We start from the raw sequence: 25,380 nt of genomic DNA, 5'->3' as shown, positions 1-25,380 counted from the left end.
GAGGCGGGCCTTGCCCAGAGCGAAGCGGTGCCGGCTCGGCCGCGCGGTTGGCTTGCCCGTGCGCCGTGGCGGGCGAGAGGCGGGAGCGGCGGCGGCCCCGGCGGAGCAGAAAGGGTCGTGCCGCCGGGGTTACCCGGCGCCGGTGCTGGGCACGCCGCAGGTGATCGCGGAGCGAATGTTGTTTAAAGCGCCTGTCCCACGGCTTCACAAATGTGCTCTGACCAGAGGATGTTTTTCTAACTTCAAAGGGCTTCTCAGGCTGGCTCGGTGCCTCGCAGACTGAGTCCACAATCCCTCTCCGCTCGTGATGTGTTCTGCCATGTGTGATTTCTTCTTCTTCTTTTTTTTTTTTTTTTTTCCTGGTATGCGATGTTTTCTTAAAGCGGCATTGACCTGTGTTCAAATGAAACTTGCTCTTACGCTTGTAAACACAAACTTGGCGTGTGGGCAGTTTTCATCTTAACCTGATGTGTGGGTTTTTTTTTCTTTTCTTTTTTTTTTTTTTTTGAAGCAAGAATACACATTAAAAGGACGAGTAACTTATAGGGAAGGGAAAAAAATTAGGAAAAAAAAAAGAAATAAACTTGCAGCAGCCTTTTAGTTGCACCACGCAGAGGCTTCTCCCTGAAGCTGGAGGTGACGGCGTGGGTCCTCTGCGAGCGCGGAGGAGCAGCGCGCGTGTCCGGCTCGGCAGCGCCGGTGTTACAGGAGGTCGCTTTGTCTGGAATTTGCCCCCGCGCGGGGAGTGCGAAGGGAAAGCAAAGCCCAAAGGAGGAGAAAACGCAGAGAACCAGGAACATTTAACACTGACCTGATTTTTTTTTTTTTCTTCTTTAGCAATGCTATATTAAGATAGACTTTTAGGAACCTGTTTGTTTGTTTTTAAATATTAAGGATTTTTCTTCTGTAGTGCTTTGTAGCATGGTTTCTGAGGGGCATTGCTTCCAAGTTAATGTAAAAACTTGCTTGCTTTTTAGAGCTGAGGATTAGAAGTGACTCAGTCTCTATGAACTCGGAGCCAGATCCTTTTCCTGTTGGAGTCCGTTGGCTCCGTGAGAGCAGCACTGGGCTCTGCAGCGTCTCCGGAGGTGGCCGGTGCGGCGCTGGCAGTGGCTGTGACTCTGGGAAGGTCTGATGTGCCGCTCCGTAAGTTGTGCTGCTGGACGCTGGTTTTTGCAATGTTGGTGCGTTCGTTAAAACTAGACCAAGCGGACTAGTGACAATGAATAGTCTCGGGTTTTAAAGTCATTGATTTTTAGTTTACTGTTATTACTGCTATGGGTGTTCTGGACTTTATAAGAAAAATACCTTTCATCAAAGAAAACAACACCTTACAAACCAGACCACGATCCTTTCCGTGCGCCAAGGGACTGAAGGAGCATCTGCCCTGCCCTCGCCGTAAGCCGTCGGGCTGCGAGTGGTGCTCCGCGAGCGACGCAGCTCCGCTCCCCGGGCACGAGGGCACCGCAGCCTCGCGCTTAATTATTAACCCAGCTTTCAGATGCAGCTTGATCCCAAAGTCCCAGAGACCAGCCAAGATCCTGGGGAAGCTGGTGATCTCTGGGCTCTGAAGCCGTAACAGCAAACAACCTGGGCTCTCCTGCCGTTGCGTGATTATCGACAGGAGCCATCCTGCCACGTTTATTTTGGCTAGTTTTAAAGCAGGTGGCCAGGATGAATTCCTGGTTTCAAAGTCACAGCTGCCGCTTTGGAACTGTGTAAGAAGGGCTTTGGTTTCTTAACACAAAATAACTGAGCTGCTGTTTGGTATTAGAGCATCATTATTCTGGGAAATGCGCTCTTCATTTTAAAAATATCTTCTGTATGGAAGTTGAAAGTTTATACCTCATGATTCTACGGGCAAAGAGCTGAAACGGTTCCTTGTTTGACTGATGACTGCAAATACTTAAGAATTCCTCAGTGATTTGAGTCAATGGAATCTGACGGTAGTATTAAAAATTAATAGCAATATTTATTAGAAATACAGAGTTACTACAGCAGTCTCTTATGTTGGTTGGCATTAAATCATTTCTGTGTTTTTTTTTTTTTTTTTTTAGTAACTACCATCTTAAGATTTTTACCTTTTAACTGGGTGTCTTTGTGGCAGTCAGCCCCAAAATGTTCTCTTTATCACTAAATCACTTAAAAAGACCAAGTGGACTTTATACCATCTCACTAAGGATGCTGTGATTAAGTAGAAGGAAATGTTCCATTACAAATCCCAGTTTCCTCTCCTTATAAAATTTTATTTTAAAGTCAGCCTCCTTGGATGACTCTTTCAATAGTGTCAGCAATTGTATCAGCAGAATGGTGCACATTTGTTGTTGAAAGTATAAAGAGAATTCATGAAGGAGTTTGTTATGCATTTTTCCTAAGTATGCTATTCACTGATTTTTTTTTCTTTGTATTCCTTGCCACCTTATGATATCATAATGTTTTTTCCTACTTTCAAAATTTCATAGATATATATTTATAAAAAATGTCATGTAAGCCTTTTTCTAGTGTAAGAGGATGTACTTTTTATGCAAGGCACACAGCATGGGGTTTTCTGGGCCTTCAGTCTCATAAGATTCTGTCTCACAATAAAAATATCAAACAGGAACGAGCGGAGAGCATTCCTCTGAGACTGCACGAGATGCTCTCTGAAGGACGAGGAGGGGGGAGAGCTGGCTGCGGCAGAGGCTGGGTGCCCGGGCAGGGGAAGCTGGCTGCGAGCGAGCCTGCAGCTCGGGTCGGTTCGTTTAGACAGGCACAACCTTCTGCTCCTTGAAGGAGGCAAAGGGCAGAGTTAGGGTTCCTTTGGTAACGGGAACAAATGAGTCTAGGATTCGTATGCACAAGATGTAACAAAACCTTTGACCCGTTGTCGTTGCAGGAAGGGGTGAGAATCTGGGCACATCAGAAGCACAGGCAGTGCAGGGAGGGATGTCTGGGCATTCGTAATGGAGAGTGTCCTTAATGCTTTCTGGTTTAGTCATAAAATCACTTTTTGTTTGTATTTTTTCCTCTTGTGGTGATAGTTAACAGCAGTTCTGTTGTCTGTAGGAAACTGTGTGTTCTAGTGCTGCATTTTGTACATTTATCCATTAACAAGTGGTGTTGGACCATATTGTATATACAATTATATATGGCAGAAAGATTCTCACTAAATTAAAGTTTTCAGAGGTTCAGACACAGGTTCACTGTGCAAATCCCTTTGTCTCTGATAACAGGATATGTTTTTGGTCATTGGGGCTGACCAGTGTAGCCACTTGGGTCCCTACTTAGTGGTTAAGATTTTTACAGGAGACTTGTATTCTGGTCGAGACCTGACATGAATTGTATATGCTTCCTCAAATCACTCAGACTTGAATCTTCACGGGGACCCAAGATAGCTAAGCACCTACCACTCATTGAAAGTCATTTGTTTTCTCTTTGAAGCTACTCGTTTTATCCACTTTTTCCCACTCCCCCGTCTGTGAAGTGGGAATAGTTTTTATCCTGTTACCTACCTACGCTGTTGGGGTAGTCAAAGAATTATTTAAAATTCATGAAGAGCTGCAGTGCCAACTGTACACTTGATTCATTGCTAAGCTGTTATGAATAAGCAAAGTATTCATTATATACTCTCCTGAGGAAAGTAAGGACATAAGAAACTGAAGGAAGAAAAAAAAACTTGAATTCCTCTTAGAGTGTATATATACCCCCCTTGCAAAAAAGAACCTCTTAAATTGATGGCTCTTCTGCTCTACAGTAATTTTTTTCTTCTGTAATGTGTCTTTCTTTTCCTAACTTCACAATCCAGTGGTCCAAGACATCCCTTTCTCCATATGTTAAAACTATTTGACTAATACAAACTTTTTAGAAAGAGATCTTTTACTTCCTGCTCATCTGAAGGAGAATTTGGACGAGGTTAGGAGGTGGTGGAAGTGGCAGACCTATAATACATGAGCTGAATTTCAGCTCCTTGTTGGAGGCCCCTGTCCTAGGACACATGCATTCAAGTGATGATGCTTGTAGGCTTCCTACCTACTCTAGCTCACTTTTGGTAAGGCTTATGAATTCAATGCAAGAGTAGTAAAAATTTAGGGATAGAGTGTATGGCTAGCATGTGTATAAATGATAACAGATAGATAGCGTAGGATGAGGGGAAAGGCACTCTTCCACTGTTACTATTTGAGATGGACTACACAGGCCCAACTGAAGGGGAAGAAAAACGTTTGTTAAAAATTCATCATTGACTGAAGATCATCATTGCAGATGCACCAGCTAGACTTGAGGCTTTGCAGGCAGATGACCTTTTCTGCTGTTCACTTGGGTAATGAAATTACCCTCTCTTGAAGGTTATTCTTTGGAGCAGTGGAGTTTGCACATGAGTGAAATGCATGTCAAAATGTTTACAATGAAGTGGAGTGGAGTGGTGAGTCAAAGCAGTAGCCTTTTGTTTTTACTGGCTCTGTAATGGAGAGCCTTGTAACGAGGCTGAACTCTGCCTCCTGTTCCGCTGGGCCTTTGTACTGTTTGGAGCACAAAGTGGAGCAGGTTTACAGGTTAACTGACACCTCATCCCTCCCCCTTCTGCTGTGTGGCAGTGATGTATCAGCCACCTTTTCATGTTTAGAAATGGGGGGTGATGGCCAGTGATGGATACGCCAAGCTTCTAGTTGTTGTCACTCAGTTCTCTGCTGAAAATGGGACTTGTTCTTTTAAACGATAGCGAGCACAGTTCACTGTGTGGTGCTGAGGACAACGTTATTGTCCTGTTGCAGTGTAGTGGCGGTGAGCACACCTGTACAGCTGATCCAGGTGCTTTGGGAGCCAGGCGCGTCCCAGCCCCTGCCTTCCGCCCCCCCAATATATGAAGAGATAACAGACAAATTCTGCCTGGCTAAAGAGGAGTTAATGGCATCTTTAAACCTGTTGTTATGTATTTAAAGATAACTGCTCTGAATATTGAATTAAAAGGATGGATTTAATCTAATGGCTCTGTGGTTTTTGAAGTGTTTGATCAGTCTGGCTGGAATCATTGTACATTAGTTTGTGTGTTAGATTTGGGCACTTGTTGTCTAGAGAGTTTTGTGTCCGCCTAATGCCAATGCATTGCACTTTCTCAGCGGTTGTCCCATGCTTCTTTCTTTCCCTCCCAGTTCTGGTTATTTCAGGTCTGGGCACTTAAGCTATTAGATACTTTCATTTTAAGGGCTGTTTCCTTTGCCCTAATGGGCCTTAAATGCTATGTTGTTCAGAAACGCAGCATTAGTAGAGAAACAAAGCCGTTTGGGTGCCTGAGTAGCAAGGCGGGGTGCTTGGGTGTGGGGTGTTGGGCATCCTCTGCTGTCTTGCCCCCACCAGCACACCATGCAGAGCGTGCCATGCTATGACCTTTAAGGTAATTATGCGCAGTATGTACTGACTAACTGTACTAGACGTGCCATACTGATGGCTAACCACATGCACATAGCATATATATTTTGGGAGCTTAAGCAATTTCTCCTCAGATCTGCTACTTCCTCACTTCTGTTTGTGACTGGGAAGCTGGTGGAGCAGTTCCTCCTGCAAGAGCATAACCATTTCGGGGAGAGGACAGCGTGGTGGCTCTGCTTGCCGTCTTCCTGGAGGCGCTGGGAAAGCTGGAAAGGAAGAGTATGACTCAATGATTTGGCCATCTCACAGGCAGCTCCAGGGGTTGGGCAGCTCTCAGTTGCTGCCTTGCTTAGAGTGGTGTTTAGGGTTGTAATATCACCCAATATACCTAGCAGAAAAGCAGTAAATTCATCTTCAGGAGCTGCTTCATATTATCTAGAAATGAAGAATTCCTCTGTAAGAATGGAATGCTTTTTATCCAACTTGCCAATTCCCATGCTTTGGCAGTGTACTTATCTTCACCATTTTGATGCTGTGAACAGGGGAAGGCCAAAAAACGTGTATAAAGGACTTTTACAGTCAATGGTATGTGCAGTATAGTAACCTATACAGTTAAAAAGGATTACAGGGAATGACCATCTGAGCAAGGGAGGCATCCCATCAGAAAATGTCTCTCTATTTCTTTGTAACAACTAAAATGCTGTCTACAGACTTTGAATCAAAGGTTTGAACAGCTTAACAAAACTAATCCCAAAAGCTGTATTAAACTCATTTCCTATGTATGGAGCAAATACTAGAGGAGTTTTGAAAAGCCATTGTTAAGAGCAGAGTTGGGGTGTGAGCTCCAAAGTTCTGATCTGAATTCAGACTTTCTCCACATTTGTGGTTTTGGTTTGAGCCTGTCTCTAGTTAGCAGGGATATAAATTTTAAAATTTACCCATATGGCTGTAGAATTCATGATTGTGCTGTGTTAGTAGTATAAGCCTTGCTTTTTCAGAAAGTATTTTAGAAAATACTTCTTCCTGCTGGGATCAGATACTTTCTTTTGCTGGGCAAACTCTGACTACTCTGGCAAGGAAGGACAGTTTGCCTGGGCCTAGTACAGACGCAAATGTAAAGTGTAAATTGTTTATATAAAGTTTTTTCTGTATTAAATTCAAAGTGAAACCTCAAGTTTGTATGCCCTCTACGGAGAAGTAAGTAAATGGCCTACCATTAATTGTTACTGTAATTTCAGACTAGCTTCATCCTAAGCAAAGGCTGATAATGTGTGAACATGTGCTATGGTTTGGAGATGATGGCAAGCCCATCAGATGCTGGATGGTGTCTGTTTTCAAAAGGGATTTTAGTGCTGACTTCTCTAGAGTTAGGTTCTGGCAGTCATAATTGTGTAGCAGAGAATATTATAAAAAGTGCTATACAGGCGTTCTCAAAGGCTTGGCACTTAGTCATAAATTTAATCTATTTACATATTTCCTGTACCACTGTACAAACAAACCAGTGGCAGAGTCCTGAAACCATTTTCTCAGGCAAAGTTCCAGTTGATACCAAAGAGGTCAACACTGAAAATAATCATTTGTTTAGAAGCATTTGAATGTGACCTTTAGAGAAATCCTCTTTCCTTTTGCTGACTTTCTGAACCCCTCATTAGGATCTGATTGAAAAATCGGTGGGAAATTTCAATGAGTTTACGCAGCAACCCTAGCTGAGATGTCACTTGCTGTTCCTTTGGAGCATTACAGGGGACACCAGTTCTTCAGAAACTGGCTTAGACCTATAGTATTCTTACTCTTCCCTGTTTCCCATTCCTTGTTGAATTTGCAGGTACCTCTGTTAGACCTGTTAGATCTGCGAGTAAAAGCATGCATAGTGAATAAGTGTGTTTCATGCTGGAGAGCAGATGCTGAAGCCAGTCCTAGTCCGACGAAGTTTTGAGTGCATATAGAGATCTTTTCACAAAAGCAATGTGCAATTATGGTTCTCTATCACTCTTAGAATATTCTTTCATTCCCAGGGAAGCCTAAAAAAGATGCTGGGCAAACCAGAAGAAATTCATAGAAGAGCTAAGGGTTGTTGAACTAAGAAGATTGAAAGAGCAAATTATTTGTTTCTTGTATACATAGGCAAACTGATAAAAGCTGTTCCTAAATAGTTGTTCTTATACACATAAAATAAAAGTCCTTTTATTTCTAAGTAATGAATGTAGTTACTTATACAAGCTTTTATTCTGATACAGTGCTCCCACGGCAGCTATTCTGGAATACCTATTCAAGTCAGTTGCCATATGTGAACATGCCAGTAAATACTACTGAAGCAATGACTGAATGAGAATGTAGTCTATATTGCTTGAGGTTTGAAAAAGGTTATTTAGAACTGCAAAGGAGTATTATTAGGAATAGTAACAGGAGGAAATTAAGAAGGAATCGATGTTAAAATGTACTAATGAAGATCTTTTCAATTGTGGAATAATTTTGGAAAATGGTACAGGTTTTATTTTCTCTCTCTGTTCTCTCTGTTAAAACTACGCACTTGACATCTCTACCTTTCTCAGATAGGTAATGGGAAAGGGTCTTCAAAGTCGAGTCCATTTAACTGACATTCTTCTACTGAAAAGGTAGATTAATTGTGTGCATCCAAGTTAGTGAAATGGAGATTTATGAGATTTTTCTCCTTCTGAGTGATACATTTTGTGTATGATACCATTCAGCGTAGAAGTTCTGTCACTTTAGGTGTAGATTTAGCAGATTGTGCTGAGAACAGGTAGTTGTAACTTGGAGATCTATACTTTATAAAGATCAATTATCCTTGAAATAAGAAATATATAGGAAAAGCCAAGCCTAGAAGTCATTTTCAGTTTGTAAATAGAATTGCTTGTGCAGCAGTGGACACTTTCCCCTGCTATTTCCTATAACAGAGTAGAAGTAAAATACTAGAGCAGTCAGGTTTCAGTATCTCAAAGGTGCTATTGGAGAGAAAAGATCACTCCAGGAGGAATATACATGTTGGGAAGGGCAGGGAGAGGGTGACGACAAGCCATTTTGCAATATCATATTTGCCTATGGCTTATAGGGAGTGCTGCAAAGAGCCTGAAGCTGTTAACACATCTGAGCACTGACCTTCGTTCTGGTTAGCATCACTCGGTCGGCAGAGAACAGTCCAGCAGCCACAGTGGCCAGGAGCTGGCCTTCAGTGGGTGGGCATTGTTTTAGTGGGAGAACCAATAACTTATTTTTGTTACAGTATAGACTTAGCAGTAAATTAATCATGATATTAAGAGGGAATGTATACATAGACATTACTTCACAGAGTTGTTGTAAATTCTACCCTTGCCATATTTTAATTTCCAAGGCTTTTGAACCTCAGACAAGGTGCCATAGATGTAGTTATTAAATTCTGCAGAAATATTTTTATTGGGTAGGACGTTGCTTGATGATGTAGCTGTGAAAGCCAAATTCAGAGACTAGCAAAAGTTTCTTTATCCAGGCATTTAGGAGGAAAAATATTATTTTGTAACACTCACTTATTATTGAAATACTTGTTCTAAATTTACTTTCTCTTTCCTGAATATACATTTTATATATTTATATATATATTTATATATATATATATACACACACACACATACACAAGATAGATAGGCTTAACAGTTTATTAAATTATCTGACAGCTTGCTTTTCCTGTAAGGCTGAATTCTCTAGAACGCCATGGGCCTGGTTTCAGAAGGGAGAGAGGAAGTGCAGCATCTCTCAAACAAGAGCTGTGACAATGCTTGTCACTGGGCCACCAATAATAAGCAGATGGAAACCCAGCTTTGGAAATAGTACAGTCTGATTCTCACTTCTGTGAGAATCTCACTTCTTCAGCAAACATGTGTTTTTATAGAGTGACCAGAGGACGTAGTGCTCTTTTTCAGCTTTTTTGAATACCCTCAAAAGACACTGGATGGGATATAAAAAAAAATCTAAAAAACTTTATACAGCTTACTTCTTTCTATGCAAACCGTAACTTACATGGGAGCTGAATTAGATTAAATACTGATTTAAAAATAGTGTCTAGTTCCCAGCTTTGCCAAGATGTTTCCTTTTTCTGCACTGGAAAGGGAAGCAGTGTTCCCTACATCTTTCTGTACCAAAATGTGTTCCTAATTATTTGGCTTCTCCTGGGGGTTTTCTCTTGGGTGGGTGGTTGCCTTTCTCCTTAAGCATATGAGGAGGGTCACAGCCCAAGTGAGGCCTGAAATAAGCTGTCTGTGCTGAGGACGTGTTGGCAAGCAGGTAAAGGCTGGAACGCCCGAGTAGTGGGTGAAAGCCCACCTCATCCCGCCCGACCCGGCTAGTAAATCCGTGCCTGCCAGAAATGGAGATCTCTTAGGATTTCAAGCACCTTGAAGGCTGACGCGAGTTTGGTTGCAGTTTTGGACAAACAGCTTCGGGGTAAGGGAGGCTGTGCGCACGCTGCCGAGCGGCCGCTCCGTGGGAGCCCCGTCCGCACCCCTTTTCCTCGGGGAAGGCTCCGAGCGCGTGGTCACCCGCTGCGCGAGCCCTGACAGCAGAGCTGCGTCACGCGGCAAGCGCCTGCCGCCCCTCGCCTAGGGGACACTTACAGCTGGGAACAAGGCTGGAGAGTTACGTATCAAGTGTAATGGGATGTAGCAGTGCTTTAAATAGTTTGAACACACCAGATATATATTCTGTAGCTGGAATTAATCAGGAACAAGTCAGGTATGTAGATTCCTCCCTTCGTCTTTATTTTAAGCGGGGCCATTTGAATAAACGCGTGCGGAGGGTGAGGGGACGCAATTTGCCTGTCTCTTTAAGCGTGTTGGTCTGTGCCTCGTTCACACACGCACTGTTTAAGCCAAGAAGCTTCAGTCTTTACTTCATAGATGCCATTTGGCTTCAATTTTCCACGTCAAAGTCCTTGGCAGCCAGAGGTGACTCGGAAGGGGATGAAACCTTTGTCCTGGGAGGCTCCGCGCGGAGCAGGCAGGCGCTTTTGGTGCGGCCGCCCCGGAGAGCCCGCTGCCCTCCCCGCTCCTGCCGCCACCCGCGAGGCTCCGGGCGCTTCTGCCAGCGGTGCTCCCTGCGCCTCGCTGGCGGGAACGTCCCTGGGAAGAGCTCGTCGTCATCGCGGTCTGGTGGCTTCCGCTGTGCAGGCTTTTAAGTTTTTCTGCATGGAGACTGTTGATCCGTTTGTATTTGCCGTTTGGTGACACAAAACTGTGAGCGAGGGTTTCTCCCGCTCCTCTGGGCTCCACGGCGCTGGCCCGGGAGCTGCTTCCAAGTTTACAAAAGGACTCTGTGGTTTAGACCTCGCTGATAAACTTTTTTGTTGTTGTTGTTGCAAAGTTGGATCCGATTTCTCTTGTCATAATGGTTGGTACATTTGGCAGCTTGCGTTTTAAATAATTAGGAGACAAAATTGGACTGTGTTTGAAATTCAGTATGTCTGGTATTTTCTTGTTTTACTTGGTGGTGTTTTTAATCCCCCTCTTAACTTTGAAGATGAATGCAAGACAGCTAGGAACCAAGGCTTGGTCACTCTTTTTTTGTCCTTTTTGAAACCTAGATCCAAGCCAGCTTCTCTTACAGTATTTCAGCCTCACCCTCCCAGGACGCTTTGAGATAAATCAGTGTCTTTATCAAAAGAAATAGGCCTTTTGTGGTGCTAACACTGTAACGTTAAATGTTCATTCTAATTTGCGGTGTTAAGACACATATTCATACAACATATTCATGCTCACGGTAAACTTTGCTTTGGATTTTGAAGCTTTAAAAATATGCCACTTTCTTAATTTCATGCTATAGTAACCAGTAAGGCAGTTTGCAGTCTAGATGCCTCAAAACTAAGACATTTTGGAAGGCTTGAGGAAAATCTTCAACGCCCTTCATTTTACGTGAAGCAATGTGACAGACTGAAAGGCAGGCTTTTCTTTCTTTTTCTTTTTTTTTCTTTTTTCCCCTCCCTTTTCACGAGACACAGCGCTGTGGGAGTGGTGAGAGAGGAAGTGCAGCAAAACAGGCCAACGCGGGAAATGTTCTTCCCATTTTAAAGGATCTGCATGACTTTTCTGGGTGAGGTGAATGCATTAAAAATATCCTTTACATAATTCTGAATCCTGTCTCCTTCCCACTCGGGAAGAGGATCCTCCTCTGCAATATTGTTCTGCATCTCTCAACAGCTATCCCTTCTAGTTCTGCTCTAGAAGTGGATGCAGTTTAACACCGAAGGAACTGGTATCATTAGAGCCAGATTCTGGAAAAGTACAAACTTGGCCTAGTTACCCATAAATCAGTAATATACTCTGAATTCACAGAGGAGTAACAAGACAAAATTTGTGACAGCGTGACTCAGGCTCTATCTTCCCAAGGCTGGGTGAAGAGGAGTACGTTGGAAGTAAGTAGATCTGGACAGCAAGTATGGAAGTCTAGCTCTCACTCAGACTCTTTTTTCCCCTTCTTTTTGAAATTATTGGCTTTATTTTACTGAGTTAATTTCTTTAGGCCAGATTTAATCATGTGAGAAAGGAGAACTTAGGAGTCCCTGTTTCTTAACTGTATAGCTACAAATGGCATTTCCAAGGAAACATTTTTTTTGTTAGTGGTCTGTCAAATATGGCACAGAAGGACAGTTGTGGCGCTTGCTCTCGCTTCACACTCTTGCAGGCATCTTCAAACGGAAAGCGTAGGAACCCGGGGATGGTTCCTTTGTTCGGACGGTTACTCAAGCGCAGGACTGAATGTGGCAGCATGGACGAATGTAACTTTGTTTTCATCTGAGCTGAGTCTGTTCTGAGAATAAATAGACCTTATTCCACAAGGTCTAAAATAAAATCTCTTTGTTCCCTTTGCATTTGACTTTCTGTAGAGGTCGGGCCTCCCAGTTTTTCCCTCTGGGCAGCTTGTGGGAGGGGACCCAGACGCATAGGCTGCTGGCAAGGCAATTTGTTCCTGCTGGTGGCCTTAATTAATTGTGACCTAGATTAATTAGCTGATGCATTTGTGGACACAATGTTTGGGGATGAAAGTAAAGGAGTGTTGTGGGCCACCAATTGTTGCCCAAATGTGAATAAGAAAACATATGCTAGCAGATATTCTCCTTAGAGAAACTAGAGACTTTTTGCATTCATTGTTGTGTGTTTGCTTGCTCTGAGTGTGTGTGTGTGTGTGTGTATATAATATATATATATATAATTTTAAATTTAAGAAAAAGTACTGAAGCTTGAATAGAAAAAGTATATATGTAAAATCAATCTGTTTCCTTGTGGAATGTGACAAGCAACGGAACACCCAAGTTTTAAACTTCCTCCTCTCAGAATTTATGGAGGCCTCAGAAACGCTTTCCTTTTTCTTTATATGTCAGGATCTGTTTCAGGATTTAACTTTTTTTTTACATGTATAACCCCAGTACTTTTCACAACTTGATTTAATGCAGCTTCCATGTGTCCTGAATACAATAGTAACTTCTGAAACCAATATTTCTTTAGAGAGCAGTAAAGTTGTTTCTTCATGACACCAGTAAGTACTTTTCTTGCCAAGAAGTATATTGTAAGATTTATTAGACTCTCCATTGCCCTCCCCCAAGTAACCCAGATTTTAGCTTCAAGTAAAGCAAACATGTTCAAAAAGTACTCTTTAACTTCAGGCTAGGCGGATACAAAATAAAATCCTCCAGGGGTACATTACAACTAAAAGATTCACAAGCCCTCCAGGGGGTTTAAGTTTTTAAGTAGGCATTTCACAAGTATTTGTTGCATAAACCATTATATGCTGCAGGCTGGGGTTTGTGGAGATCTTTGTAAATATAAGATGTGCAGGAGTAAATGTATTTTTGTGGAAAATAATATTTCATCCTTGCTCAGAAGCAATGTTTTCTTTGCTTTATAGCATGTGTTTTGTTAAGTTTGATATTTGATATCAAATTTCTCGGACTGTCATTTTAGCCCATTGGCTACCTTGGGGTGCTGCTCTAAGGAACGAGGGAACATACATTCCAGTTAACTCCGTTTACTCATTTTTGTAACTGGAATGCTTTTGGCCTACTGCAATGCCATCTTTGGCATTTGGAAAAACAGGTTCTGGAAATTGCAAAGGCAAATGACAGCCATTAGTAAGTTGTCCTGGCATAATGAAGTTGATCAGATAGGCACAAATGCCCTAGAAAACAGCGCATCAGGAAGAGGACAAAGGTAACGTTTCAGATTTAGGAGATCTGGCTTCATTTTTCCAGATCTTCCAAAGGCTTCCTTGTAAGCTTGGACAAGTCTCATTTCCTTCCATATCTGACCTGTTGTTCATCCTTCCCACCGAGATAATTATCCTTCGTTTGTTTGTCTTAATTTTAAACTCCTGGGGCAGAGTGCCTCTTGTCCTGTGGCTGTAATGTGCAAACCATCATCTACAGTTTCTTTGGGATGTCCAGGTGCTACTGAAACACAAACAATAAATAAGAGTAAAAAGAATGAAAAAAATAAATAATACAACACAAAGTCTGTTGAAGATTGTAACAGGAAGTCATATAAGGAGTTTAGTCCAACTTTGAGCCCTCTAGAAATAAATGAGGAATTGTAACTCAGAGATTTTGAAAGAGAAACCCATGAGTATTACAGGGCTACCAATTGATGAGAAAATGTAGGAAAAGGAGGCTTGATTGTCTTTTTAGACAGCTTGTTAGTTGAAATGTTGCATTTAAATAAGAAAGATGATCAGTTCTAAGCAGAAGGATTCAGAGAATCCCTCATAAGAAGCAAAATGATGCATCTGTCAGAACAGTGATATTCAAGTGATCGGACATGAAAGATAAAGATAATATACTGAAAGCTTCAGAAAAACAGTGAAGAAATAGAAATCCCAGCAGATTCCTTTCTTTCCAGGTCTGAGTCCTTTTCACGAGAAAGAGGAGAGCCCTGGTACCTGTAAGATTGCCTTCTGAAGAGAGGGCTTGAAGCCACACTATTATGTGTGTTGGAGCTGAGTGGCATTTAGTAGAAAGTCTTAGATGTTTGACAGACTGACAGAATTCTTGGTGGACAAATGCAGTCATCCTGTACTCAAAGATATTTCAAGACCTGAAGGAAGGAGGGCACCTACTAGACACTACAAAAGTAAAATAGTATTTATCTTGAGTGTTTGTTGTTGGAAAGGCACTGGGTAACATGAGCTCTAGAAGCAGTCACTTGCTGTGCCTCCATTTCCCAGAAGAGACTCAGTAACAGGACTAGTTCTGCCTGTTCTTTGCAGGGGCATCCTTATCCCCAACAGGGGCTCATCAGGTGGTGACTGCAAGACAGCTACAAGTTTTCAAAAGTGTAATGCAAGAGCAAGTCTTGCTTTAAAGCCTTGAGCTGAAGGAGGAAGATGGAGCTCAGCGTTACAGTGTGATTACTCTGGCTGCATAAAGTTCAGCAGGGTACTCTTCTGCCTGCCCAAGGACTCTGCCTGTGCTTTACCTCATGCGTAAATTTGAAGACCCTTCATAAGGGAGCAGATTTGCTCAATTATTGATTCATGTCACATGCTGCACGCTTTGTAGATCTTATTCTGCGTAAAAACATGTGGCATTAGGCTGGTACCATCAAGGTGACATCACTAGTTAATCTAGCTGGCAAGATAACCTGCTGGGTTTGAGCACAGCATAAATATGATTGGCATAGTGCCTGGAGAAGGAGGAAATCTGTCCCTCTGGTGGGCATGGCCTCGAAGGGGAGGAAGGGGGTGGCACAGGGAAGTTACCAATACTTAGGCTATGGTTTGATTCTGTAAGCAGAAACATTATACATGTGATAAATTTCTTTTTCACATCTCCACTTTTGTCCTGTATTTTAGCTTTCCTGTGCTGGAGGAGTTAATTATATTAGCAGACTTATACTCAATTATTTATCTTCAAAGATGTTTTTCTGTAATTTCTGTAAATGTTTTGATGTCTATCGCAGATCCTCTTTGAGGCTGGAGTGTTCTGTCTGTCATTTCCATTCGCTTTCTTGCATTGGGACTTAACAAATTGTATCCATTTGTATTGTGGTTATAGCTGATGCTGGTTTTCCATTTTATGGGCCAAAAACAGTCCTTGGATGCATGTGTGCTGTTCCCATTGACTTTAATCCTCTGTGTATTTTATTTATAGGCTTTTTTTATTATTGTTCTCTGACGCTCATCGTTTCAGCATCTGAGAGCAGGAGGGTAGCATCCAAACGCTGCTGCCTCCTAATTTCCTACCCCCAAATAAAGTGGAGACGAGCTAAATTCTGTTCTCATTTATGCCAACGTAGCCCCTTACTTTGGGATTGTAACAAGTCTATCATGCTTGCATGTTCAGCATGCCTGCAGCTTTTACGTCTCGCCTCTGTTCTTACAACTTGTTCAATTTTTGCAAAGTCTTAACTCCGTTAATGACAAAGCAGATTTGAATGTTCGGAGGCAGTGCTGTTGGATGCATAATCCACAGGAAAGAGAGGGTTGACAGTAACACCTGATAATGATTCTGCTCTTTCTTATTTGAAAATTACTGAAATGAAATATAAGGTACCTAAACAAAATTACTAGAGGGACTTTGAGGGCATCATTGTTATAGGAGAGTTCGTTAATAGTTCATCCAGGATAGAAAGAACTCAGTTTGGAGGGGACACGTGCTCTATACTTTGAGCTCTCCTGCCTCACAGGTGGATGGATATACAACATAGCCAACTGTCACCAAAGTAGCATAACTACAGGGTTTGGCTGATCTTGCAAGCCGTGCAAATGCATGAAGGAGGAAGGGATAATATGATCCTGGGAGGGGTAGAAGAGAGACAGACCAACCCTCTAGAGGCCTGCAACCTCCTGGCTGCAGACCTGGAGGTCTGCAAAGTAAAGCACTCTGCAAGCCAAGAGGCCCTCCTTTCACTGCCTGCTTGTAATATGCTATTTGCCATCCTGATTTATTATTGCATTTTTGTAATTCGTATGTCATTTATGCAGGCTTTCCCTTCTCAGATTTAGAGTGATTAAGTGGGAATGGAATTAGGGAGGAGAGGGAAGCAAATTGCCCATCTAATTTTTCAGTGCAGTTGGGAAGTGGTTGGAGTGAACCTCTCTTTAGGAGCAAGATCATCCTCAAGGATTTGATACTAATGTTTATGGTGTCTCAAGACATTGCTAAATGAGCCTTTTACCTGAAAATCACCACTTCAGCTAGGATCCCTACTAATCTGTAGGTACTTGGTAGCCTCTTTATGAGATGAGTTGTAATTTCTCTTAATTTATTCAGGAAGGCTCACTGCCATGTTTTGCCTCACACCCATAGCTTTCTACCCTTTTGGACTTACGATCAATAATTTTTTTTCCAATGGGAGTAGGGGCTAGATACCATGAATTTAAGGCTGATATATTGGCACAGATCCTCTACAAGTAGTTGTGGACCCTCAGGAGGTTGCAGACAACAGTTTGTGAAATCACCAGGTTGTCGGTTTCCAAAGATGCACTCTCCAGAGCCTTGACCACAGCTGAGGGCTTTAATAAGAGCTCCCACTAGGAAGACCAAGATTGGTTCTATGTCTGTGAGAGTTGTCATCATTATTAATTATGTGGGTAAAGGAGGCAAGCAGGAGGACTCAAAACTGCCCCTAAACCCTCCACACGCTCTATTTCATTTTTAAAGAGCAATATTCTAACCAATTCTCAAGATTTCACAGAATTTAACTCTTTATGATTTTTTTTGAGTAAGATCTCACTTGTGTGACATAGCAATTGTAGGGAGAACAACAGCTACACTTATTCTGGACTGACACTGGCCGTAGTGCAAGTGCATGGAAGAGGTCCTGGTGTGGTTCTCCATGGTTTTCTCACTGAGGGCTGTTCTCCTTGATCAGATATGCGTTTCTGCTTTCTTAATGATGCTCTAATAATACCTTAATCTTTTTTACCAGGCCCTTACGAGAAATAAAAACCACTAATAGATGGCTCTGTATTTGCCTTGGAGAGAGTGTTGTTCATGAGAGAGTGTACAGTACAAACAGTTCTTCTACAGGCAAACTGGAGACTCGCAACAGAGGATCGGATCTCCTCTGTGGGAAGTCCATGGAACACAAAAATGAGAAAAAAATCTTAGATACCTTTTTGGTAAACTTCATGGTTTATGTGAGTTATTTTCTGAAACAAAACAAAGCCCTGTTTGTAGCCCTACAGAGAGCCACAGAGATGCTAGGACAGCTTCCCAGCTCCTGTGTAGTAGTGTCCTCCTGCTTGTGACAGGCCTCTTCGAGACTTGATGGAAAATCTAAACCAACTTTAGATTGCATTATCTCTTCTTTTGGGCTGAATGAGATCTGGACAGAGGCCACGGCAATGATCCTTATGGGTTTTCTTTGGTCTCTTCCTGCCTGTGTGGTCCGAAGCATTTCCTTAAGGACTGCAGAGCAGCAGCCAGTACTGTGGAGGCAACTAAAACTCATTTTTGTGTTGCAGATGCTGCTAGGCTCCTTTCTTCATGTGCTTAAACAGGAAGGGGGGAAGATTAACCTCATTTTGCTGCCCATATATTACCTTGAACAGGATGGACCAAAATCAGTATAGTGTGCCTGGTTGAATTCTTGCTGGGTGATTTCTGTGTAGAGCCTGCATGCCTCATTTTAATTTTTCTTCATTTTTGATTTTTCTTTTCCCTTGATTCTTCCTATTTTCAGTCCCTTGAAATAGGGAATGTAGCTCAAAACTGGAAGCAAAAAATTTGCTTTGAGAGATCAAGAGCCTTTTAAGCAGCTTACTGGATCAGCAGTCGGAAAGTTATCATGAGGCCTAAACTCTTTCTATGGGTTTAATGGGAGCAGCACAGTGCTGGAGCAAACATCACAACTCTGTATCCTCAAGGGAAAACTTAGTGCTTTTCACATACAAGCAGAACTAAATACTGTACTTTGATGTACTCCAATTATTTTTTTTTATTACTTTCAACCTGTTGGAAGTAAGTTTTCTGCAATCCTGGTTATGATTTCCCTTGATGTTGTGTGGATCTCATGTACATTATAAAACTGGAATGAAGGACTTTTCCTGTAGCTGATAACCATCCTAATAGCTGTGAGCTATGCATCTGTGTCAGTGTGAGTTTTACACAGCTCCATGTGTAAAGCAGCTGCCTCGATGTGGCAAGGTTATTGCAACGTGTAATGTTTAATGTTTGCAGGGTACTCTTTGCCTTGTTTGCTGAACAGCGAATGGATGCCCAGTACTCTTTCAAAGGATGTGCGCTGGGCTGATACTTCATGTGACAGATGAGATACAATGGGTCTCTGCTCAGCTACAGTATCAGGACTCCAGTTTTCAGACTCTGTGTATGTGGTTTGTAGTTACTACAGCTCATTGTATAGGCTGCTGCTATTCTTTGTATTATCTGTGTGTAAATCTGTGTGTTGACAGGTGGGATACAGTGGGCTTCACTCCTGCGAAAGCTTATTTTTAAAGTTCAGGGTACTTGCATGAGTTATCTTGAATTAAGAGCACAGTGAAGACAAGGCACTTAAGCTTTACCAGAGGGTTGCCTATGCAAGGCCAGCAACGGCCAGGGGCTGACTCTGTCTAGTTTGCCATGTGTTAAAAATAAAAACCCTGTATTTTAATTAGGATATTTCATGTGCATTAGAAAAACTGAGACAAAAGGCTGGAAAGATACTCTGGGTCATCAAGGTTGTCCCCTACGGCTGCAGACAGTCATGCCACGTAAGCACATATTTAAAATGACGAAGATCCATTAATATAAATAAACATAAACAAATCTCCAGGATTTGTTTGTTTGTCAGAGTTCCTGTAGAAAGGATGTTGCATAGCCTACTTTGGGTAGGCATCTACTTCTAATTTCAGCCTAAATTACTTAGTTATTCTGAAATACAGAAATACACCTCTTTAGCAGCAAAAACAAAGTGTCAGAGTAGGGAAAATATGGCTGGTGCATGGAAGCATCAGGTTTCAATCACTGAAATGCCTTGGCACGACAGATCCAAATCCTGGCAGTGCCTGTGTTTGTCCTTCAAAGGTAGATAAATTAAGTACCATGGATGTCACTGTCTGGAGATCTGTCATGTGAGGGTAACATTTCCTTTTGTGCTGCTTCTTTAAGACCTCAGGATGTTCTCCTTATTAAATATGGCTTGTCCTGATGTCCCTGACTTAAATCTTTCTTTCCTGTTCTCCACTGTATAATGTACTAAACTGATTTCATCAACTCAGTTAAATGCTGTCTATCAGAGACACGCACGTCCTGGAATCTTTCCTGATATGATGCTGGTATGCTGTGGGAATTCAAATGCCAAATAATTAAAAAGCTGAAATGCATGTATGTTCACATAATGAAAAGGTATTTTGAAATTTTCCCAGGATTTATGTGGAAAGAAAAGATTTACAGTAAAAATCAGTAGGTATCACTTGTGAGTTGACTGCAGTATTGGTTCATATCCTGGAATAGATTTAAATAAAACTTCTACCAAAGCCACTGATCTTGTTTAAATAGTGGCAATAAAGATAGTGGGACAACATAGAGCTGATCTAGAATCCTTCTGAGAATTTTATTTCCAAGACAGAAGATTTGTGAAAATAGAAACATTGTGTGATAAAGCTTGATTTGTTTTTCTAATGCATGAAAATTGCCGGAACGTGTTTTTTTTTTACATTTCTGAAATGAACCTCTATTTCTCAGGCTGAAGCAACTTTTTGTTTAGGAATTTCATTTATAGCAAGTAAACAAGCAGAGGAGGTTGAAACTAAAACAAAACTGTTTAAAAGTGATCTAAAATAATTTTTGGGTGTTTTGATTGACCTAAGAATATTTTTTATATAAGTACATTATCATTTTTTTTAAACCTTCCTTACGTTATGTGAAATTTCTGAAGTTTTTGAAGATTATTTCTTATCCAGCACTCCCAGCCATTTTTGGCGGACGTTAATGTATGGAAGTCTGTCTTTAAAGTCTTCTTTTACCTTGCCTTGTATATAGAGCTATATGCTATGAACATTTCATAGTGTGTGGGGTTTTTTTGTTTTTTTTTTCCCAAAATAATTGGGACTGGCAATAATAGTACATCCATGTGCTTTGTAGGGAAATAATGCTCAGCTTCTACATGCGACACGAATGTTGCCTCAGATCTGAAGGTTCACGTGACATCTCTTCAAGGTTTCAGCTATACTTGGCTTTAAAAGATGTCTTAGCTAATTAGAGTATTAGAGCTCATGGGCCACGGCTTGTGAGTTCAGAGCTTCTGCTAATTAAGTTTTGAATGTAATTTTAGTTAAACTATTAAAGCTTTGTCCCAGGGCTGTTCTCATTAAACAGCACTCCAGCTCTCCTGGCTTTTCTTTGTTCAGAGCTCTCTTGCAAGTGCACGGCGGCACATCTGGTATTGGCTACGGCGTTCACATGGGTCTAAAACTGCTGCAAAAGAAACAATGCAGTGAAATCTATCTGGGAAAATAGTGAGCTCACGCCATAACGTTTCCCTTGAGAAAAGTGTGAACCTTTTTTACGAGCTGGCTTAGTACTTAGTGCGGTACTCTCAAGCATCAAACTTCAGGGCATATGAAATCCCCAAGGATGGAAATGGAGATAGAAATACTTTCTTGTTTAGTGAAAGGCTAGAGTACATCAAGAGAATGGTTTCATTTCCCACTCCAGGTGTCATTTGGGGGGCTGAGCCCCCACTGCGTGACGCGCACAGCAAGGATGCAGCGGGTGGTTACGGCAAGCAGGTAACGGGTCACATACTGTGAGCAACCTGTGACGTGGGTTACCTTGAAGCCTGGCACGTCGCTAGCTAACTCTTATATTTCTGGTGCCATACTGTCACTTTGTTTACCAGCTTTGGGTTTTTAATTAAATTTTACAGAATAGTTGCCTGTAATATGAATTAGGCCCTTTATGTTATTTAAGGAAAAAAAAATAATTATTATCAAATGTGAGGCTTCAAAATTGGCAGTTGCTCAAATTTAGTTTTTCTTAAGACTTAATAGGCATGTCCAGATGAACATGGCAATTTCTTTAGGCCAGAAATGAATGCGCTGTTTTGTTGTATCCGGGATCTGTGTAATAGCCTGTGACAGCTCCTGCTGTGCTACCAGGTGAAAGTGCCCTTTCGAAAGGGCCAAACCCCAAACATTCCCCTTGGCATCTACTGCGCTGTTTTGTGGCTGGCGGCGGCAGCCGGCTCCCGGGCGGGACTGTGCCTCGCGGGGCAGGCTGTAGGGACGGGCGGCCGTCCGGCGGGGAGGCACCGGCCGTGGCCCCGGGACTGCGGTGTCTCTTTGGAGGGCAGCAACCTCTGCCCCCAGAGGAGGCAAATCTCCCCTCAAGCTGTTCTAGACCTGCCTGTTGTTTTGGAGAAGGGCTTTCCTTGATACCTCCTCTGGCGTTTTTGTTTAATGTGACCCTTATTTTTTAAAGCAGTTAATTATGTATTTTGCTAGGTATTATGTATTCTGCGGGCTGTTTGTCATGTGCTGGTACAGAAACTGTTGGCCATCTTCTCTGCAGAGCAGTAGCTCACCTGAACTGGAGCACAACATATGCTTTATAGAAATTCAGAGGTTTAGAAAAAAAATCCCTTCTAAAATGGAGCAAACTGGTCTTCAATTTCCATTGCAATGAAATTCTCCACAAAAAAAGTCTCTTCTGAGCTAACACTGAATGTTTATGAAAAATCCTGTAGAATGTGAATAAATGAGAAAATGAAGAAACACCCTGGCCAGGGCAAAGCTTCTCTTGTAGACCTTTGGTCCCTCATAGATAGTTTTTTTTTTTTTTGTCGTCCTAAAGATTTGTCTCCTATGTAGGAAGTCCTTAGAGTTGAAAGTTGTTTGGATCTGTTGTACTCTATTTGGGCTGCTCTTTGTGCAGTAATTGCAGACATTGTGCAGTTAATATTTTGCTTGACATGGAAGGACTGTCCTAGTTTTTCATTTTTAAAGTTTTGTTGATTTGTCAGCTTTATTTTATTTCTCTTTTCAGGCTGCGTGCCAGTGTTGCCATCTTCTTATTGATCTTGGTGAATAAGGGCGTTGTATCTGTATGTACATAGGGACATCTAAAACCTATTTTGCCAGTGGTTTCTGTTTGTGGCCGTATTGTCCTGTAATAATTAGATGGGAACCGATTGTTTCATTTGAATTTAGTTTTATTTAGGAATAGGCAGACACTTTTTTAAAAGTCTCCAAACTCTTGAGGCAATTTCATGCCACTTCAGCCTGGAGAGTAGTCGAGGTTTTATTTAATGCATTGTAATGCATGTTTTGTTGCTGTTTGAGAAAGGTACACGGTGAAATCGGTTGCTTATGAGGACCTGTGAGCTGGAGCCGTTTAATGTATTTGAGGCACCAACCTGGGAAAGTGGTGAGACACAGCAGTAAGTCAAATTTTAAAAAGTCAAAGTGATGCTAGCGAGTATTTAGGGACCGCCTGGGCAGGGGCTCCTCATGTGGGCATTTGTCTGTTAATTTAGCTCAGTAGCAGTTGAGTTCATTAGCTGTTTCTAGTTTATAGCAAAGTAGCAGAAGGTTTATTTGCCTTCTGAGCTTTTGACGAAGTCTTACTCAAACAGTGAAGTTCAATCTAACCTCCAAGACATGTGATGTTACCATTTATCCTCATCTTCAGCTGTTCTGTGCTCTTTAACTCCTTCCCCCCACCTCAAACTGCTTGTTTTCTTTTGGCGTGGTTGCGTAGTACCTTCTCTATCTGCCTTTTCTCTGTTCCTGCCTTTCCCCAGACCTTTCTCTTCTTCTCTGCTTCTCTCTTCCCTTCTGTCGTTGTCTCTGGTTGCGGAGCGAGCAGCCGCGGGGGCGAGAGCAGCAGGTTGCCCCGCGGTGCCAGGACCGCAGTGGCCGGCGGCGGCAGCTCACCGCTCGCAGCGGCCGAGCGGGGAGGGGAGCCGAGGAGGAGGCGGTTCGGTTCGCCGCACGCGAGCACTTCGGAGCACGCAGTGCCCGACACCTCTGCGTGGGGATCCTGTCCCGGAGGGATGGTGACAGACCACCGCCCTTCCCGGGCAGAGCTCTACCAGGGCGTCGCGCCGCCTTTCTGGGCGTGCGCTGAACAGCGGTTTGCTTGTGCGATGAGTTTGGCTTGGGGTTCATGGACTGGGCCAGTCCGAAACCCCAAGTGAGCTTCGGGGGATGCTCCCTCAGCGAGCCCTAGCCACAGCCTTGGTTTATCTACACAGCGGGGTCTCCAAGTCCTCAACCCTTGCGCAGCCTTGCCGTCCTGTTTAAGGGCTGTGTTTGTAGCTGCTCTTGACGAGCGTGCCTGTCCTCTTAACGTTCCTCCATGTCAGTCACGGTCCTCCCGGCTCTCTCTGGAGTGAGGAGCCCGCCTGAACACCACCGTCGCCTCGGAGGCCAGCTCTTCCTTAATGCTGCTCCTCTGGCAGCAAGCGCTTGTCGAGGCTGTGGCTTGTTTTACTCAAATTCTGGTTTTCGTTTTACCAAGGAGAAACCACACCGTTCCCTCAGCTGGCTTGGCAGACTACCACCGGGGTTAGCGGGCCGAAGCTCTGCGAGGCTCCTGTTTCTGCTTCACGTTTTTAACTCTTCTGTGCTCCGTCAGGCTGGAGGCAGGATGCGTGCTGCTTCTGAGCCGCTCACAGCAGAGCTCAACCTGCATTTTTTTCGTGCCAGACTAGTGGGCTGGTTTTGCGTGCTAGTCATTTCCTTTAAATTGATGGTATTGAGAAACAATTTTGCAGGCAAGGTTTATCTGTTTCACCCTGTGTTAATCCTTCTTTTCAGATGCCCCAAGTAAAGCATCGAAAAGAGGATTGTGGGTTATTTTTCTTGTTTGTCTTGAAATATGTCTTCTCCTTACTTATGCCTTTGCTGTCAAATCAAGTCTTTGCTTCCTTTTTTGGGAAGTTTTAATAACCATCAAAACTTAATGAATAAGAAACCAAACAGCAGGACAATGTGGTCATGTCTGAAAGGAAAAACTAGGAGATCTTTACCTAATGGATTGATTAGTATTTGTTAGATATTGCCTTGGGATGAGACCATAGCGTTTGGAGGCAATAGCACGTCAGCCCTCATTTCCTGTCAAAGCCTTTAGCACCACGTGGCTGATGGAAGGTGGTGAATCCTTTGGCAGATCTATGTTTTATGTAAAATCTGGTTGTTGTGTTCTTCACAACACTAATCATTGTTGCGAAGGAGCGTGATGTCCATTTTGGAGCAGCAGCTTGCATTAATTTGTTGGCAAGATTACTACTAGTAATATTAACTGCACGTAAATAGTAGTTGGCATGATTGCCTGAAACGGCAAGGAGTGTACATAATTAGAAGGTGACTGCGCTTGGCAAAGAATATATTTTCTGAGTGGCTGTAACTGTGGTCAGAATGGGCCAACATATGCTCATATGCCATCCTGACATTTTTAAGGTAAGTCAACACTGTCCATGGGGAGAGGATGAAGGAGAACTGGGCCTGCTTACCTCGACTTTCCACTTCCTCTTCTCCCTCTCTCCCACCATAGTAAAACATTATACGTAGTAGTGTGGCAGCAGGCCTGTCTACCGGCTCAGCTACCAAGAGGCTGCGCATGGCTGAATATGCTCAGTGCAGAGCTATTTCTTACCACAACCTCAGGTTATCTCCATATCACTGCAAAATGAGCCATGGAAATGGAAACACCTTGCTGAAGCTGGCTTAAGAACCCAGTTTCAAAAAGAGAAGTTCCCCTAAAGCCATGGACTAATACGTCGTTTAGCCGGATTAGTCTTTGAACTGGTATTTCCCTTTATCTCCCCACTTCTTCTAATTCTTCCTTTTTCCAATTCAGCTTCTAACCTCAGCCTCTCTAGGAAATTCCTCTTTCACCTCCCCTTCCATGCCTGGTCTCTTTCCCTCCATGCTCATCTGTCCCCACATCTCTGCTCTCTGAAAAACAGCCGAGTTTCATCCGCTTTCAGAGTAATGCGTATACCAGGAGATTTCTCTGCTTTCTGCAGCAGCACAAAAGCTGGACCTGAGTCTGGCTTTTCTCCCTCCTGCTTGTAGATATGAAATATCCAGTCTAGAGATGTGGGAAAGAATGAA

At 42.7% G+C, this 25,380-nt stretch overlaps 1 protein-coding gene across 3 annotated transcripts in view; it reads left to right on the top strand.

Annotated features, from left to right (window-relative positions):
• The window catches only part of NKD1 (NKD inhibitor of WNT signaling pathway 1), a 115,333-nt gene that overhangs the window by 12,120 nt on the left and 77,833 nt on the right, over window positions 1-25,380 (top strand). The window contains exon 1 of one of the 3 annotated variants that reach the window (XM_026102191.2): window positions 1,038-1,146. The exons of the other annotated variants lie outside the window; for them this stretch is intronic. Coding sequence (XP_025957976.1) covers window positions 1,135-1,146 — 12 coding nt within the window. The 5' untranslated portion in view covers window positions 1,038-1,134. Of the gene's footprint in view, window positions 1-1,037; window positions 1,147-25,380 lie in introns of those variants that run through there. 3 annotated transcript variants of the gene reach the window in all.

This window comes from Dromaius novaehollandiae, chromosome 13 (assembly GCF_036370855.1).
Source record: "Dromaius novaehollandiae isolate bDroNov1 chromosome 13, bDroNov1.hap1, whole genome shotgun sequence".
NCBI classification, from domain to species: Eukaryota; Metazoa; Chordata; class Aves; order Casuariiformes; family Dromaiidae; genus Dromaius; species Dromaius novaehollandiae.
Note: the sequence above shows the minus strand (reverse complement) of the source record. Positions and strands in the feature narration are given on the sequence as shown.